This window comes from Hemicordylus capensis, chromosome 3, assembly GCF_027244095.1.
Source record: "Hemicordylus capensis ecotype Gifberg chromosome 3, rHemCap1.1.pri, whole genome shotgun sequence".
NCBI lineage: Eukaryota > Metazoa > Chordata > Lepidosauria > Squamata > Cordylidae > Hemicordylus > Hemicordylus capensis.
In genome coordinates, this window is record NC_069659.1 from 138,544,213 (window position 1) to 138,558,227 (window position 14,015).

The 14,015-nt window shown below is 44.8% G+C and overlaps 1 protein-coding gene across 1 annotated transcript in view; it reads left to right on the plus strand.

Annotated features, from left to right (window-relative positions):
• The window catches only part of GCC2 (GRIP and coiled-coil domain containing 2), a 59,271-nt gene that overhangs the window by 30,374 nt on the left and 14,882 nt on the right, over positions 1–14,015 (plus strand). Inside the window, exons 13-16 of the mRNA XM_053309221.1 lie at positions 2,777–2,939; positions 3,548–3,648; positions 3,772–3,849; positions 8,369–8,506. Coding sequence (XP_053165196.1) covers positions 2,777–2,939; positions 3,548–3,648; positions 3,772–3,849; positions 8,369–8,506 — 480 coding nt within the window. The remainder of the gene's footprint in view (positions 1–2,776; positions 2,940–3,547; positions 3,649–3,771; positions 3,850–8,368; positions 8,507–14,015) is intronic.

Sequence of the window (14,015 nt, forward strand, 5' to 3'; positions counted from 1 at the left end):
CTGCATCGGGTACTCCTATGGGATCCCTCTTGATAGAAGCTAACACTACCCCACCCACCCTGCCATGAACATAAGAAAAGCCCTGCTGGATCAGGCCTTTATCAACTTTTTCCACACCAGGCATGATTTTATAGATCTCTGTCATATTGTCCCTCAGTCGTCTTTTTTTTCTAAACTAAAAAGCCCCAGGTGTGTTAGCCTTGCCTCTAGGTGCTCTAGGCCCCTGATTATTTTGGTTGCCCTCTTCTGCAATTTTTTTCCAGTTCTGCAATGATAGGGTGACCAGAACTGCATGTAGTACAGGTGAAACTCGGAAAATTAGAATATCGTGCAAAAGTCCATTAATTTCAGTAATGCAAATTAAAAGGTGAAACTGATATATGAGACAGACGCATTACATGCAAAGCGAGATAAGTCAAGCCTTAATTTGTTATAATTATGATGATCATGGCGTACAGCTCATGAAAACCCCAAATCCACAATCCCAGAAAATTAGAATATTACAAGGAACCAAGAAGACAAGGATTGTAAATAGAACAATATCGGACCTCTGAAAAGTATACAGTGTACTGTGCTTGATTGGCCAGCAAACTCGCCTGACCTGACCCCATAGAGAATCTATGGGGCATTGCCAAGAGAAGGATGAGAGACATGAGACCAAACAATGCAGAAGAGCTGAAGGCCGCTAATGAAGCATCCTGGTCTTCCATAATACCTCATCAGTGCCACAGGCGGATAGCATCCATGCCACGCCGCATTGAGGCAGTAATTGTTGCAAAAGGGGCCCAAACCAAGTACTGAATACATATGCATGCTTATACTTTTTAGAGGTCCGATATTGTTCTATTCTACAATCCTTGTCTTCTTGGTTCCATGTAATATTCTAATTTTCTGGGATTGTGGATTTGGGGTTTTCATGAGCTGTATGCCATGATCATCACAATTATAACAAATTAAGGCTTGACTTATCTCGCTTTGCATGTAATGCGTCTGTCTCATATATCAGTTTCACCTTTTAATTTGCATTACTGAAATTAATGGACTTTTGCACGATAGTCTAATTTTCCGAGTTTCACCTGTACTCTAAATGTGGCCACACCATAGTTTTATACAAGGGCATTATAATATTAGCAGTTTTATTTTCAAACCTCTTCCTGATGATTCCAAGTGTAGAATTGGCCTTTTTCACAGCTTCCACACATTGAGTCAACACCATGAGCTGTCCACCATGACCTAAAGATCCTTCTCCTGGTCAGACGCCATCATCATATATGTGAAGTTGGGGTTTTTTGCCCCAGTATGCATCACTCTACACTTGTTAACATTGAATTGCATTTGCCATCTTGTTGCCCACTTCCCCAGTTTGGAGAGATCCTTTTGGAGCTCCTTGCAATCTCTTTTGGATTTTGCCACCCTAAATAGTTGAGTGCCATCTGTAAATTTAGCCACCTTGTTGCTTACCCCAACTTCTAGATCATTTATGAACAAGTTAAAGAGCACTGGTCCCAATACCAGTTTTACTTAAGTAAACCTTTGTCAATTTAGCTGTTTCCTATCTGTTTCCTATCCTTTATCTATATTGACAAGCTAATCTGTTTCTCAAATTTGCAGATAAATACATAATTTTTAAAAGTGGCCAGATTTGCTGGTTCAGCAGCTAAAGTTAGATCAGAACTTTGCAGGGAAGGTAGACAGAATTTTGAAATTCTGTTTTTTTTCTCCTTTTCTTCTTCTCTTCCCCTTTTCAGGGGGGTGAAGCTAATCTGTTCTTGTTGAATATAATGCATATTTTATGTGTTGTGAAGACTTATTTTGTAATAAATATTGACTACTACTAGTCAAGTACGGGTTCAATTTCTTAGCCATGCTACAGTGGCAGAACATCGTGGCAGACATCAAGACTACCAAAGCATCCACACTTTAAGCAAGTGTAGGGACTCAGTGAGAGCCCACACACTGCTCAGTTGCATTCTGAATTAGGAGTGCAAGATCACAAATATTTCGGGGCATTCTCGCACGCTCTGCAAGAACTCTGTGGGAGTGGAAACATGCCCTTAATGCAAGGGACCTGTTTCCACTTCTACAGAATGCTTCCGGATTGCAGGAGAGCACCCTACAATATTAGCGCTCTACTGCTCTTTGCATAATTGTGCTCATAATTCAGAATGCAACAAAGCAGAGTATGGGCTCCCACTGAGTCCCCACACTTGCTTGAAGTGTGAACACTTTGGTAGTCACAATGTCAGCCCATGAAACAAGGTTTCACTCTGGCATGTGCAAAGTATGTTAATTATCACTGATAAATACGCAGCTATAATACACTCCAGAGAATTCTTATTGACTTTAATGCAGCTACTGATACAGGGAGTAAAAGGATATTAAAGACTGCAGGAAAACATTGCGTCCAAAGTTGCCTACTGGAATGTTTTGGGAGATGAGAGCTGCTCCCAAAGCTTTTGAATTGTATAGCTGTTGGGGCACCAGCATATCTTTTAGCATTGTGAAAGATTGTCTAGAAAGAGCACTTTAAAAAAAAGATGTTTTGTTTGACTTCAGATTGCATATTGCCATAGTGTGTACTAGTGTGCCAGATTTAGAATCTTGATCTTTTGAAATTAGGTAATATGTGTCACACTGAACTACAATAACAGTTGGGATGGAGAAGAAACTTCCAGCATGCAGTAGTCAAGCAAGAAAATTAGCTCTATCAGACTAACCAATCCAGCTGGAAATCTTAACCTTGCAATTTTTATCTGCTGAATTTTGTAACATACAGGGTGCACAGAAGAGTACACTGATGGACATGGAAATAGCTGACTATGATCGTTTGGTTAAAGAACTTAATCAAAAGATTGCTAACAAAGGCAGCAGAATTGAAGACCTTGAGCAAGAGATTAACATTCAGAAACAGAAACAAGAAACTCTGCAAGAAGAAATCAGTGAGAACCACTTTCTAAGATTAGAAATTGTGTCTAAATTAGGTTATATGTATATTTCAGTGTAGAAGAACAGTTTTATGTACATACTTTAGTGTAGTAAGCAAGCTGGAAAATTTACAGGATCTTATATAGAGTTTGATAGCCTCAGTTCAGGAAATAGCTGTAAGTTGTCTTTTGTGAGTATTTGCAAAAAAGATTAGGAAAATATAGTATCTATAAATCTAATATCCTGTTGACAAATATTTTATTTGCATTTATAAATACTACTTTACAAAAGTTAAAGTCTTGTTATTGGAAAGGAAATTCCCTTTTGGAATTGTATTATGCTATTGTGGTAGACGGTAAAACCTGCTTTTTGGCTGTACCGTGTTTCTTTAAAAAGAAGTTTTCTGTTTTATTTGGAACATTGCTTATCAGAAAAACTCTTTTTTAAAATAACTCAAACAGCTGTTAGAACATATTTGCATAGCTTTAATTTCAGTAACACTGTTTAAAGAGCAAGAAGGAAATGTAACAATCACTTGTTTTTTTTCTAAACTTGCAGAAAATCTAAAACATGACATTTCTGCTTCTGACTTTCTGAATGCATTCATTATTTTATTCATTAGAATCCTTTCAGGCCGCTGTACAGCAGCATGAAGAAAAGAATTCCAAGATCAAAGTACTCCTGGTGAAAACGAAAAAAGAACTGGCAGACTCTAAACAATCGGTAAATCTGTGCTTTTATTATGTCTTCTGCCCATTTTTCTTCTAACAAATTAAAAATGATGTAGTTACATTTCTATCTTCTAAAATGCAATGTTAAATTATTCATGATGCTCTTATTCTGCAGGAAAATGAACTTCTGAGATTTCAGGCATCTTTAAAAGGAGAGTTGGAAGCAAGTCAACAGCAAGTGGAAGTTTATAAGGCAAGGACATTAATTTTTCTTCTCATTGTAGTGAGAAAGATACTATACTTAGTGGTAGTTGAAGACTTTTAGGTTAAAACTATAGGCATGAATAAGTTATTATCCTATACGCTGTGTTGAAGTATTCCTTTTTGTAAGTTGGCATTATTTTTACTTGTCTGTACCTAAGTTGCACTAAAAAAGGTTAAATCTGTCATTAAGAGATGGACTAAATACTCTTTTTCCACAGAGAGCAACTTGGGAGTGATGTTGGATTGGGACAGTAGGTTGCTGTGGTAATACTTTCTCTGTACTCTTTTCCTACTGATAATCCCCCATCTCACAAAGGCCATTTGCCCACAAAGCAGGTATCTGTGTTGCAAACAACTACTTTGTGGACAAATAGCGGCCAGGGCAAGATTTCTGGCAGTACAATTGTGCAAGGAAAAATGTTGACTTAATTTTCTCACATGCCCTTGCCACCCCCACCCACCCCCTACAAGTACAGCTGTGTTTTTTTGTGGGGAAAGAGACACTCCACTTTTAAACATATCTATATGTATAAAAAAGCCTTAGGTGGTCTGTGGCAAATGGTGAGTGGTCAGCCCTACCCTCGCAGCAGCCACAACCAATCCCACCAAGGAGAGCAGCTGAGCACGAGAATGTCACCGTGTCAACTGCCTTCTGTTTCTCTGGCTCCGGAGATAAGGGATGGCTACCGTGATCCCCCACCCCCGACAGCAATTACAGGAGAAAGGGAAGGGAGGAAAAGATGGAGCCTGGGCGGTGGATGTGGGGAGGAAGTTGAGGAGGCAAAAGTGCACCAGGTGGGGAGGAGAGAGTGAGTGGAGAGGCCGAGTCCCAAGTGTGTCTGTGGAGGAGGAGGAAGGGCGATTCCCTGACAAAGAGGAGAGTGGCCACCCACCCACCTGTCTGCCTGCCTTCTGGTCAGCGTCTTAAGGTAGAAGTGGTAACTCTCGAGGGCGCTCCCTCAGCACCACTGCCAATGGGGAGAGTGCAGCGCCTAGGTCCATCTTAGGCTGTGTGGTCAATGCATAGGGGAGTCAAGGAAGAGCCACACACAGGAACCAGAGATGGGCGACAAGGTTCAAGAGGATGCAGTGGCGCTTTGCTCAGCCTCGCTTGCTCGGCAAGCCCCACTGCACTTTTCCCTGCTGTTGCTGCCTCCTCCCCATCCCAACCGCCATTTTTCAGCCTCCGCAGCGACGGTGGTTCCTGCCATCATCTCTCTGCTTAGCCTTTCCTGAGATTCCAGGACCAGGTAGACAGGGGCCATCGGAAAAAGATTGAGAGAGGCGGGTGGTGGAGAGGGAAGACCGAGGTATGGATGGCGGAGAAAGCTCCTTCTGTTGGCCTGTCTACTGCTCAAATAACAGGCCGAGTGCCAGTGAGGCCCCAAAACAAAAGTACATGGCACTCCCCACACACTCAAGGGAGGGGGAATTACTGGGTTTGAAGAGAACAGTCAGTGGGCTTCTCCGTAGTCTATGGAAAAGGGGGAAAGGCAGAGCTGGGCAAGAAGTCTGGAAGAGACTGGCCGGTGGCGGCAGCAAGGAGTGGAGAAAACACACACACACACGCCACACTCAAGGGAGTGAGAGCAGCGTTGGCAATAAGTGGTGGTACGAGTCTGGGCTGACTCTCCCTCAGACTGAATGGTGGCGGCGGTGAGACCCCAAAACAAAAGCACACTTTCCCTTACACTGAAGGGAGCGGGGATTACTGGGACTTGAGGAGGGCAGCAGAGCACGATAATGCCACTGCTCCAACCACTTTCTGTATCTATCTCAGCACTTACACAGACACAAGCCCCTGTGCACTCGGAGGGGACCTTTGCAATTGCAACATTTCCAGGCAGCACCCTTCCTAGGAGGCTAAGGAGAGCAGCCAGCCCCTGTGTGTAGGGGCTTGCAAGACAACCCACAAGGGAGCAGAAGAGAGAATGCAGGGGGGAAAGAGAAAGAAACAGAAAAAGAAAGCAAGGGGGGAGAGGAAGAAATGGAGGGGGAGGGAAAGAGAAAGAAAGTAGGGAGGAGCAGAGAGTAAGAAAAAAGGGAGAGGATGAAAGAAGTGAGAGAGAGGAGAGTAAACAAAAGAAAAAACTAAGGGGGAGATAAAGCAAAATGGGGAGTTTAGAGATCTAAAAAAGGAGGAGGAAGGGAAAGTTGGAGCCTGCTGGAGTAGGAGTGAGGGGCTGAATGACACATGAATGGCATGTGGGAACCAACTGAATGGAGGAGGAGGATCAGGGGCGGGGCTCAGGTGAGGGTGGGGAGGTCTCGGGTGAGGGGGTTGTGGCGGGAGCAGAGGAGAACCATCAAGTACTAGCGCATAGAAGCTCTACGTGGGTTCAGCTAGTTGCTTAATAATCGGCTTATGTTACCATGCAGTTTGGCCATTCGTTTAGTGGTAGAACATGCATAAGGTCAACCCCTTACATCTCTGGTTAAAAGAAGTTGGTAGCAGGGCTGAGGAGGTTCTCTCTCTGCCTGAGAGTCAGAGTAGACAATACAGGGCTAACAGTGTCAGACCCTATAATGCAGTGACCAGCAGCGTGACATAGTATAAGGCAACATTGTATGTTCATAATGTGTAATCTTGGTGCTGTATGTCCTAGAAATATTTTAAGTGTGATTCTTATATCGATGATGCATTCTGAAGTTACAAGGGCAGCTCTGCCTCCTGCCTATTTCAAAAATGCATACATAAATAATTTTAAAAACCAGTTTTTTCAGTTATGTTTGCTGCAGCTAGGAACCATCTCCTGTAGCTTAGAGGACATCATGGGAAGCAAAGATGCATGGGGACACCTTCTCCCCTACTCCATGCCTGCTGAACAGCTGGGTGCCACTCTTTGCCCGCTTTGGGTGCCCATCCTAGCAAGCAACATTAAAAATAAAAAAAATAGAGATCACTTCCTTAATCCTTGCCCAATACACCATAACCCCTGTGGATATTAATGTTACAGATACTGGCCACAATCCAGAGAAAACCCTAGTTAGTACTCTGCATAGCAAATGGATTTTAAAAATTATTTTCCTTCTCTATACCACACCCACATAGAAAGCCACTTCTGCAATTATTTGAAAAGCAGTTTAGAGTTAGAAATTCATCCATGTCCCCTAAAAGAAATTTCTGGCTTCTCATGCTAGTTTCTAATAGAATTAATCCAGTTTTACGGTTGGCTGTTCCTTCTAATGTTTTATGGCATGTCATTTTGGAAATGGGTCATAATGCTTTGTATACAGATCAGATCGGAGAGAAAGGGAGAGAAAGCAGAGATTGCATTGCTCCCCTCCAAACAAACACAAAGAGAGAAGCCAGCAAAAGATTAGACTTGCTAACCGCCAGCCAGCCTGCCTGCTCTCTAACCAAAATGATGATTGGATTCTTCTGAGTAGCTAAAAGAAAAAGACTGCCCCACCCTCTAGGTACTCTGATTAGCTGCCTGATGAGTCAATATTTATAGGGTGGTCCTAGGACTGCCCATTTTGCAAAAACCAAAGGTGAGCATGCTTATTGGCTCCTGTTTTATTAATATTAATATTTTTAAACTAACTGGGGCTTTTCATTTGTTGTTTGAGGTTGGTGTTACCATCACCCACCTCACAACTCTTAAAGCAGCAGCAAACAACAGAGGGAGGCAGTAGGCACACAAAATGGAGGCAGAGACAATGTGGCTGACTGAGAAATTTAAGGTGAGCGCTGCCCACTTTGCCCATAGATAAGATCTGCCCCTGATCCAGCCATATTAAGCAGTCTAAAGTTCCATTCAATGAAAGAGCGTTAAATATGTTTCTAAGACTCCAATGGAAATCATTGTGGGAATTTAAAGTCTTGGCTATATTGTGCAAAATATAATTATTAAAGAGCAAATCAAGCCTGTTCAAAAACTGAATGCCTTGGAGAAGCTTTTATCCCCACTCCATATGTTCCATACTTAGGGCCAATTCGCACTTTACGCTTTTCATATGTTAATACAGGGGGAAATAGACACACACAATTTTTATACTCAATATGTACATGGTGGGTTTTTTTTCCTGTGCCTGTGTAGGAAAATGCTCTATCAAGATGTTAGATTTTACCCCATTCTATTACACTGATATCCAGAGACTTTGAATTGTCAGTAGCTTACATGTTGCAGTGCTCATTTGAATTCAGCTCTTCAAGCCAACTGCACAGTTGATTTTTGAGCTTTTGCATGGTAACAGGACAATATCCCCTTTTACCACCATATAAAAGCTAAAGCTTCCATCAGTGCAAATGAAGCACCTTGCAAAGAAGTGGCCAATGATGGAAGAGGGTGTTAGTAAGTGAAGTATATGAGTATATCTGAGACACCACAGCTAATGTTGTGCAAAAGAGTTGTTCGATACCTCAGATTTAGTCATCCTGGGATTCTTTATCACCATTTGATTGTGAGAGGAAATTGTGGAGCAATGACTTTTCCTTCAATGTGCAGAAGAGCCAATGTCAACAGTTAAACTCTAGTTCTAATGAAGCAAATGTCCTTTTGCAGATTCAGTTGGCTGACCTAACCTCAGAAAAACACAAGATTCAGGAACATCTGCGGACTTCAGTAGAACAACAGCAGCGAGTCTTGAGTTCTTATCAGCAGAGACTTGCAGCTCTCCAAGAAGAGTGCAGTGCAGCAAAGGTAGTCTCTGGGGGTGGGTGCGGGGAAGGGTTCAGTGTCATAATGGTTAATTTCTGAGAATTTTTACAATAACCCACTTATAACTACGTACATTTGGGAAATATTCCCTGATGATCTGGATCGTGATCCATTGCATTAATAAGAAATGGGTTCTGCACCTGCACAGGGACCTCATGGGTAGATTGACTAGCTCCTCATGACACCCACTCTTCCCTGTGCACACTCCATGCTTCTGTTGAAATCAGCAGTTGAGGGTGCCATTTTCTCAGTTTCTTTTTGACTGCCAAAGCATCAACACCTTGTTGCTGGCTCTTCAGTTCAACTTGCTTCAGTTGACTGAAAAGAAAAGATATTAGTTTCATTGTTCCTATTTAACTTTGGACTGCATTTGACTCTTCTAACGTGAAACAGACTGGTTTTGGCTTTTGGAGACTTTCTTTTTATGCTTTGAGGCTGTTGTCTTGGGGGACACCTTTAATGCCAATAGAGACCAAGAAAACATTTAAATGTAGTGTGGACTTGCCAGACTAAATTACCATTAACTGATTCTCGTGACTCATGTTTGCTATGCTTAGGGGAACAGCACAACCTGGCACCTTGCAAAATATGCTGTTCTCTTTCCAAACAAACTCTTAAAAATTGGGTGCTGCGATTCCGTGCGGCACTTTACGACACACTACACCATCCAATGCCAAGACCAAATTACCGCTCAACATCAGGATTGAGATCGGGCTCAGTGTCATTGTTAACATGCGAATATGCAGCCTAAAGCCCCTGTGGGAGATACGGAGCTGATATTCAAGAGGCCAGAGGAGGTCTCAAAGTCAACTCATAGCCATAAGGACAAGAAGAGGACCAAGTCAGAATCTAAGGGCAGTACTCCTTCTCCGACTGCACTACAAGTATAGTGTAGCTCGCCTTCAACATCAGCAGTGACTCCATCAACGTTGAGGGAACGGTCCTCGAAGTCAGCATCAAGAACTTTACTATCAATATTGACCATGATGCCAACCATGGGCTCGACAGAAGCTGGTCTTCATTTAACAGACTTGATGTCGACGTTGGTACTGACTGCTGCTTCGGAAACAACTATGACATTGACAGCCAGGTCAAAGGGCTTACTGCACACGCCATTTCAAGCGGCTCTCTGCCCTAGAGAGTCCTACAGTTTTCTCTGGCTCAAACACCAGTGCAGTCCCCGTCAACTCCTTTACGGTAGCAGCCTTTGGAAAGAGGCGACTTGGCGGATTTTTCCACTGAGCATCCTCAGGATGATGATGTCTCCTTGGATGCAAAAACTGTTTTTGAACAGCACCCCCTTGGGGTCAACTTTTCATGGTCTTTTAAGTAGTGGTATTGACATCGACCAAGATGTTGAGGAGATTCCAGTGTCAGCACCTAAAATGCCATCGATGTTGCCTTGGCAGATTACTACAACTGCGACTATGAAGCCTATACGTCTGATGTTGCCTTTGCACGTTCCACATCCTACAGTGCTAAGGTCTTTTGGGCTTCTCTCTCAACCATCGGTGCCATCTGCAACTTCTACACTTGCTTCATTAGCATGGAAGTTACCAATGCAATATGTGAGCTCTCAGGGGCTCTTGCAGCAGAGTATGATTGGCCAACAGGGTCACAGACAGATCACGTATTCTTATAATTTTCCCACACTCCAATGAATGTGTTGCCTGAAGAATATTTGCAAAATTTCAAATATGGAAGGCACAGCATGCTTTGCAGCAGCCTCTATTAGTGGCCACTGGAGGACAAGTGGGTCTGCAGCAGCCCCAAACCATTGTTGGCTATCTACCACAACCTAAGACTACCACTTGCACTGCTACTGTGTCCACCACTTGCCAGACTACGGCTGAGGAGACATATCACCCGGTGCTACCTGAGCAGCCTCCTGTACCTATGCAGCCTCCTCCAGAGGTGCCAGCATTGCTGCCTGTAATAACGCCTATGCGTCCATCAGAGCAAAAAAAGAAGAAGAAAGGAAGGCAGGCAGGCGGTGGAGAGGGTTTTTCATCAATAGAGGACAGTGGAGATGGATATTTGTCCTAATCCACGGAACCTGATTCAGATGAGGCTAGCCATCCTTCTGATCCAGTACCACCATTGGGTGTGCCACCAAAAACATCTAATCGACCCTCTGAAGAGCTAAAGGCAGTGTCCTCTCTAATTTTTATCATCTCTGTGTGGAATAAGTTTTGTTCTGGGTGGCAGTATCAAGGCGCGCACATGCATTCAGAGTAGGGCCTTCCTGATTCAACCTGAGTAGGATCTAAAATTAACTGAGCAGACATCAAAAAACTTGTGGGTGTGTACATGTCCACACACCTTAGAGGGAACACTGGCGTTAGACCTGGACTTAAAACAACTGGAGGCTGATTTGAAGGACCCAGTCTACAACATGATGGAAGCCTCCAAAAGAACACATCCAGTGGCACTCCCAATGCTGCCTGTGATTAGTAAGGCAGCACAGTTGGCTTGGGAGGTGCTGCAAACGTCCATGCCGACATCAAAATGCATAAAAGGCTTATACAGAATTCAAGAAGAGGATAATGTGTACCTCTTACAGCACCCGGTGCCAAACTCATTAGTCGTTGATTGTGCGTCCACGTCTAGGTTGGACCACCGCCATACTATGCCTTCTGATATGGAAGTAAGGAAGATGGATGTTATGGGAAGGAAGTTCTATTCCACCTGTAGTTTAGTTGTAAGAAGAGCTAACTATGCAGCTTGTTTCACCAGATACAATCCTTATTTGTGGGACATGTTGCTCCAAGACTCTACTGCAATGAGCTCAGAGGAATTTCAAGACAGATTTGCGGAGGTGTATGAGAAAACTAGTGCCATCACTAGACAGCAGCTCAGCACCTTCAAACATTTAGCTGAGACTGAATCATGTGCCATGGTAATGGCAGTGACATGGGAACATAGGAAGCTGCCATATACTGAGTCAGACCAACATTGGTCTATCTAGCTCAGTATTGTCTTCACAGACTGGCAGCAGCTTCCGCAAGGTTGCAGGCAGGAATCTCTCTCAGCCCTATCTTGGAGAAGCTGGGGAGGGAACTTGGAACCTTCTTCTCTTCCCAGAGTGGCTCCATCCCCTGAGGGGAAGATCTTGCAGTGCTCACACATCAAGTCTCCCTTTCATATGCAACCAGGGCAGACCCTGCTTAGCTAAGGGGACAAGTCATGATTGCTACCTCTCCTCTCCCATGACAATGCGCCATCACAAGGGGTTCAGATCCACAAACCTACAACAGGATATGTGTGGCCGTATAGAGAACTTGGCCTGTGATGGGTAAAGTAGAGCCAAGGGACAGCCAATATCATGACAAAGACTTGCCAATTGGTGGAGTTAATTAGTGCAGCCAATTAACCATTGGTGGTTGGTAGAGTTAATAGTGCAGACATATAAGCTGCAGGATATAGATCCACCACGTACCATATGGACATATTTAACTAGGGCATATGCATCCTTGGCAGCACGTCTGTCTGGAATCCATGTGGCTGATATCTGTGCGGCTGCGGCATGGTAATCACAGCAGCTATTCATTAAATACTAGCCGACCCGCACAGAGCATCTGTGCGCTCTTTGGGGCTGGCTGTTCCCCCGTCCCTCCTGCCCCACTATCTCCTGCCTGTCATCCCCCTCCTGCCCCACTCACTCCTGCTCTCCCTCCCCCTCCTGCCCCACTCACTCCTGCTCTCCCTTCTCCCCCTGCCCCACTCTCTCTTGCCCTCCCCCTCCCCGCACTGAGTTCTTTACCTCTGCTGCCACAGGCCTTACCAGGCAGCGGGCGGCCAAAAAGGGCCCCACCGCTGCTGCTCCTCCTCCCGGGTGGCGAACAGGGAAGTTTCGCCGCCCGGTTCCCTCCCGCCCTCCCACGGGTGGGCCGGGCCCGCCACTGCCTGGCCCCCATGGGCGGGCTGGGCCTGCTGCCGCCTGGCCCCCACGGGTGGGCCGGGCCCGCCGCCGCCTGGCCAAGTACCCGCCGCTGGTCCAAGTACCGGCTCTCGGCCCACTGCTTGCCTCTGCGGCCACTGCTTGCCTCCCAATGCCAGCCAGTCCCAGCAGGCTGGCCCGCCACCACCACAGCCTTGCCGCCGCAGCCAGGCCTGCAGGCCTGCCGCCGCACCAAGTACCAGTTCCGCGGCCCGCCACTGGCCTCTACCATCGCAGTGTCACCACCGCAGCTGGGCCTGCAGGCCCGCCGCTGGGCCAAGTACTGGTTCTGCGGCCCGCCGCTGGCCTCCCAGTGCCAGCGAGTCCCAGCAGGCCGGCCGCTGCCGCCATTGGCATGTGCATCGACCAATCAGGTGCGTCTGCCGCCCAGCCAATCAGCTGGGTTGCCAGGACGCATCCTCACAGGCACGTTTACGAGAATTAAATGTATGGATTATGCCATTCATTGATCTGCGATCTGCTGAGCAGGCAGGCTTTGGGAGAAATGTTTTGAAATGGGTGCTGCCATAGGCTCCAGGGACTACTGTGCCCACCAATTTGGTGAAAAGCTGGCTAATCACCCATTCCTTATGAATGCAACGGATCACGATCAGGATAAACAGGTTGCTCACCTGTAACTGATGATCTGGTAGTGATCCGTTGTATTCATAAGACCCTCCCAAACCTCTCTGCAACAGTAGCAGTAGTAGTAGTACAATGATTTAAGAAGAACTAACTGTGTAGACACTGAAAGATCGTCAGGAGATGGTGGTCTGCAAAAAACTGAGAAAATGGTGCCCCCAACTGCCGATCTCAATGGAAGCCTAGAGCACGTTCCGGGCAGAGTGGGCATCATGAGGAGCTAGTCAATCTACCCGTGAGGTCCCTGCGCAGGTGCAGAACCCATTCCTTATTAATACAACGGATCACTACCAGATCATCAGTTACAGGTGAGCAACCTGTTTTTCAGTACTTCTGGGCCATAAATCTCCTAATAAATAAAGATATCCAGATGCCTGGTGTTGCAAACCTTCAAATTAGTTCTGCATTATATAAAAGGAAATGGTTGTGAAAACGAATGTATATTAAAAGGAGTCACAATTCAAAAGGTCAAATGCTGATGAATGGTCCTCATGGTGTGTCACAGTTTCTTTTAGGGGAGTTACTCAAGTTACCATCTGTGACTATGCATCTGATGGCACTCTACTTGTTTTTTGGCTTCACCATATATCCATTATTATTTATTTTATTTATTAAGCTTATATACCGCCTTTCATTAAAACAATCTCAAGGGGGTTTACACAAAAATCAAATACAAGACTATAAATGACACAATTAAAATATTGAGCTAAAATAGAAAACAAATCTGATTAAAAAGATTTAAAATATAAGCATAAAAACTATACAAAATACAAAGAAGCAGCAGTAGAGACAATCATATAAAAGCCTGGGTAAAAAGCCAAGATTTAACACACTTTCTAAAAACTGTGATGGAGACCGAGGAGCGAATAGCCACCGGGAGAGCATTCCAGAGTCTGGGGGCAGCAACAG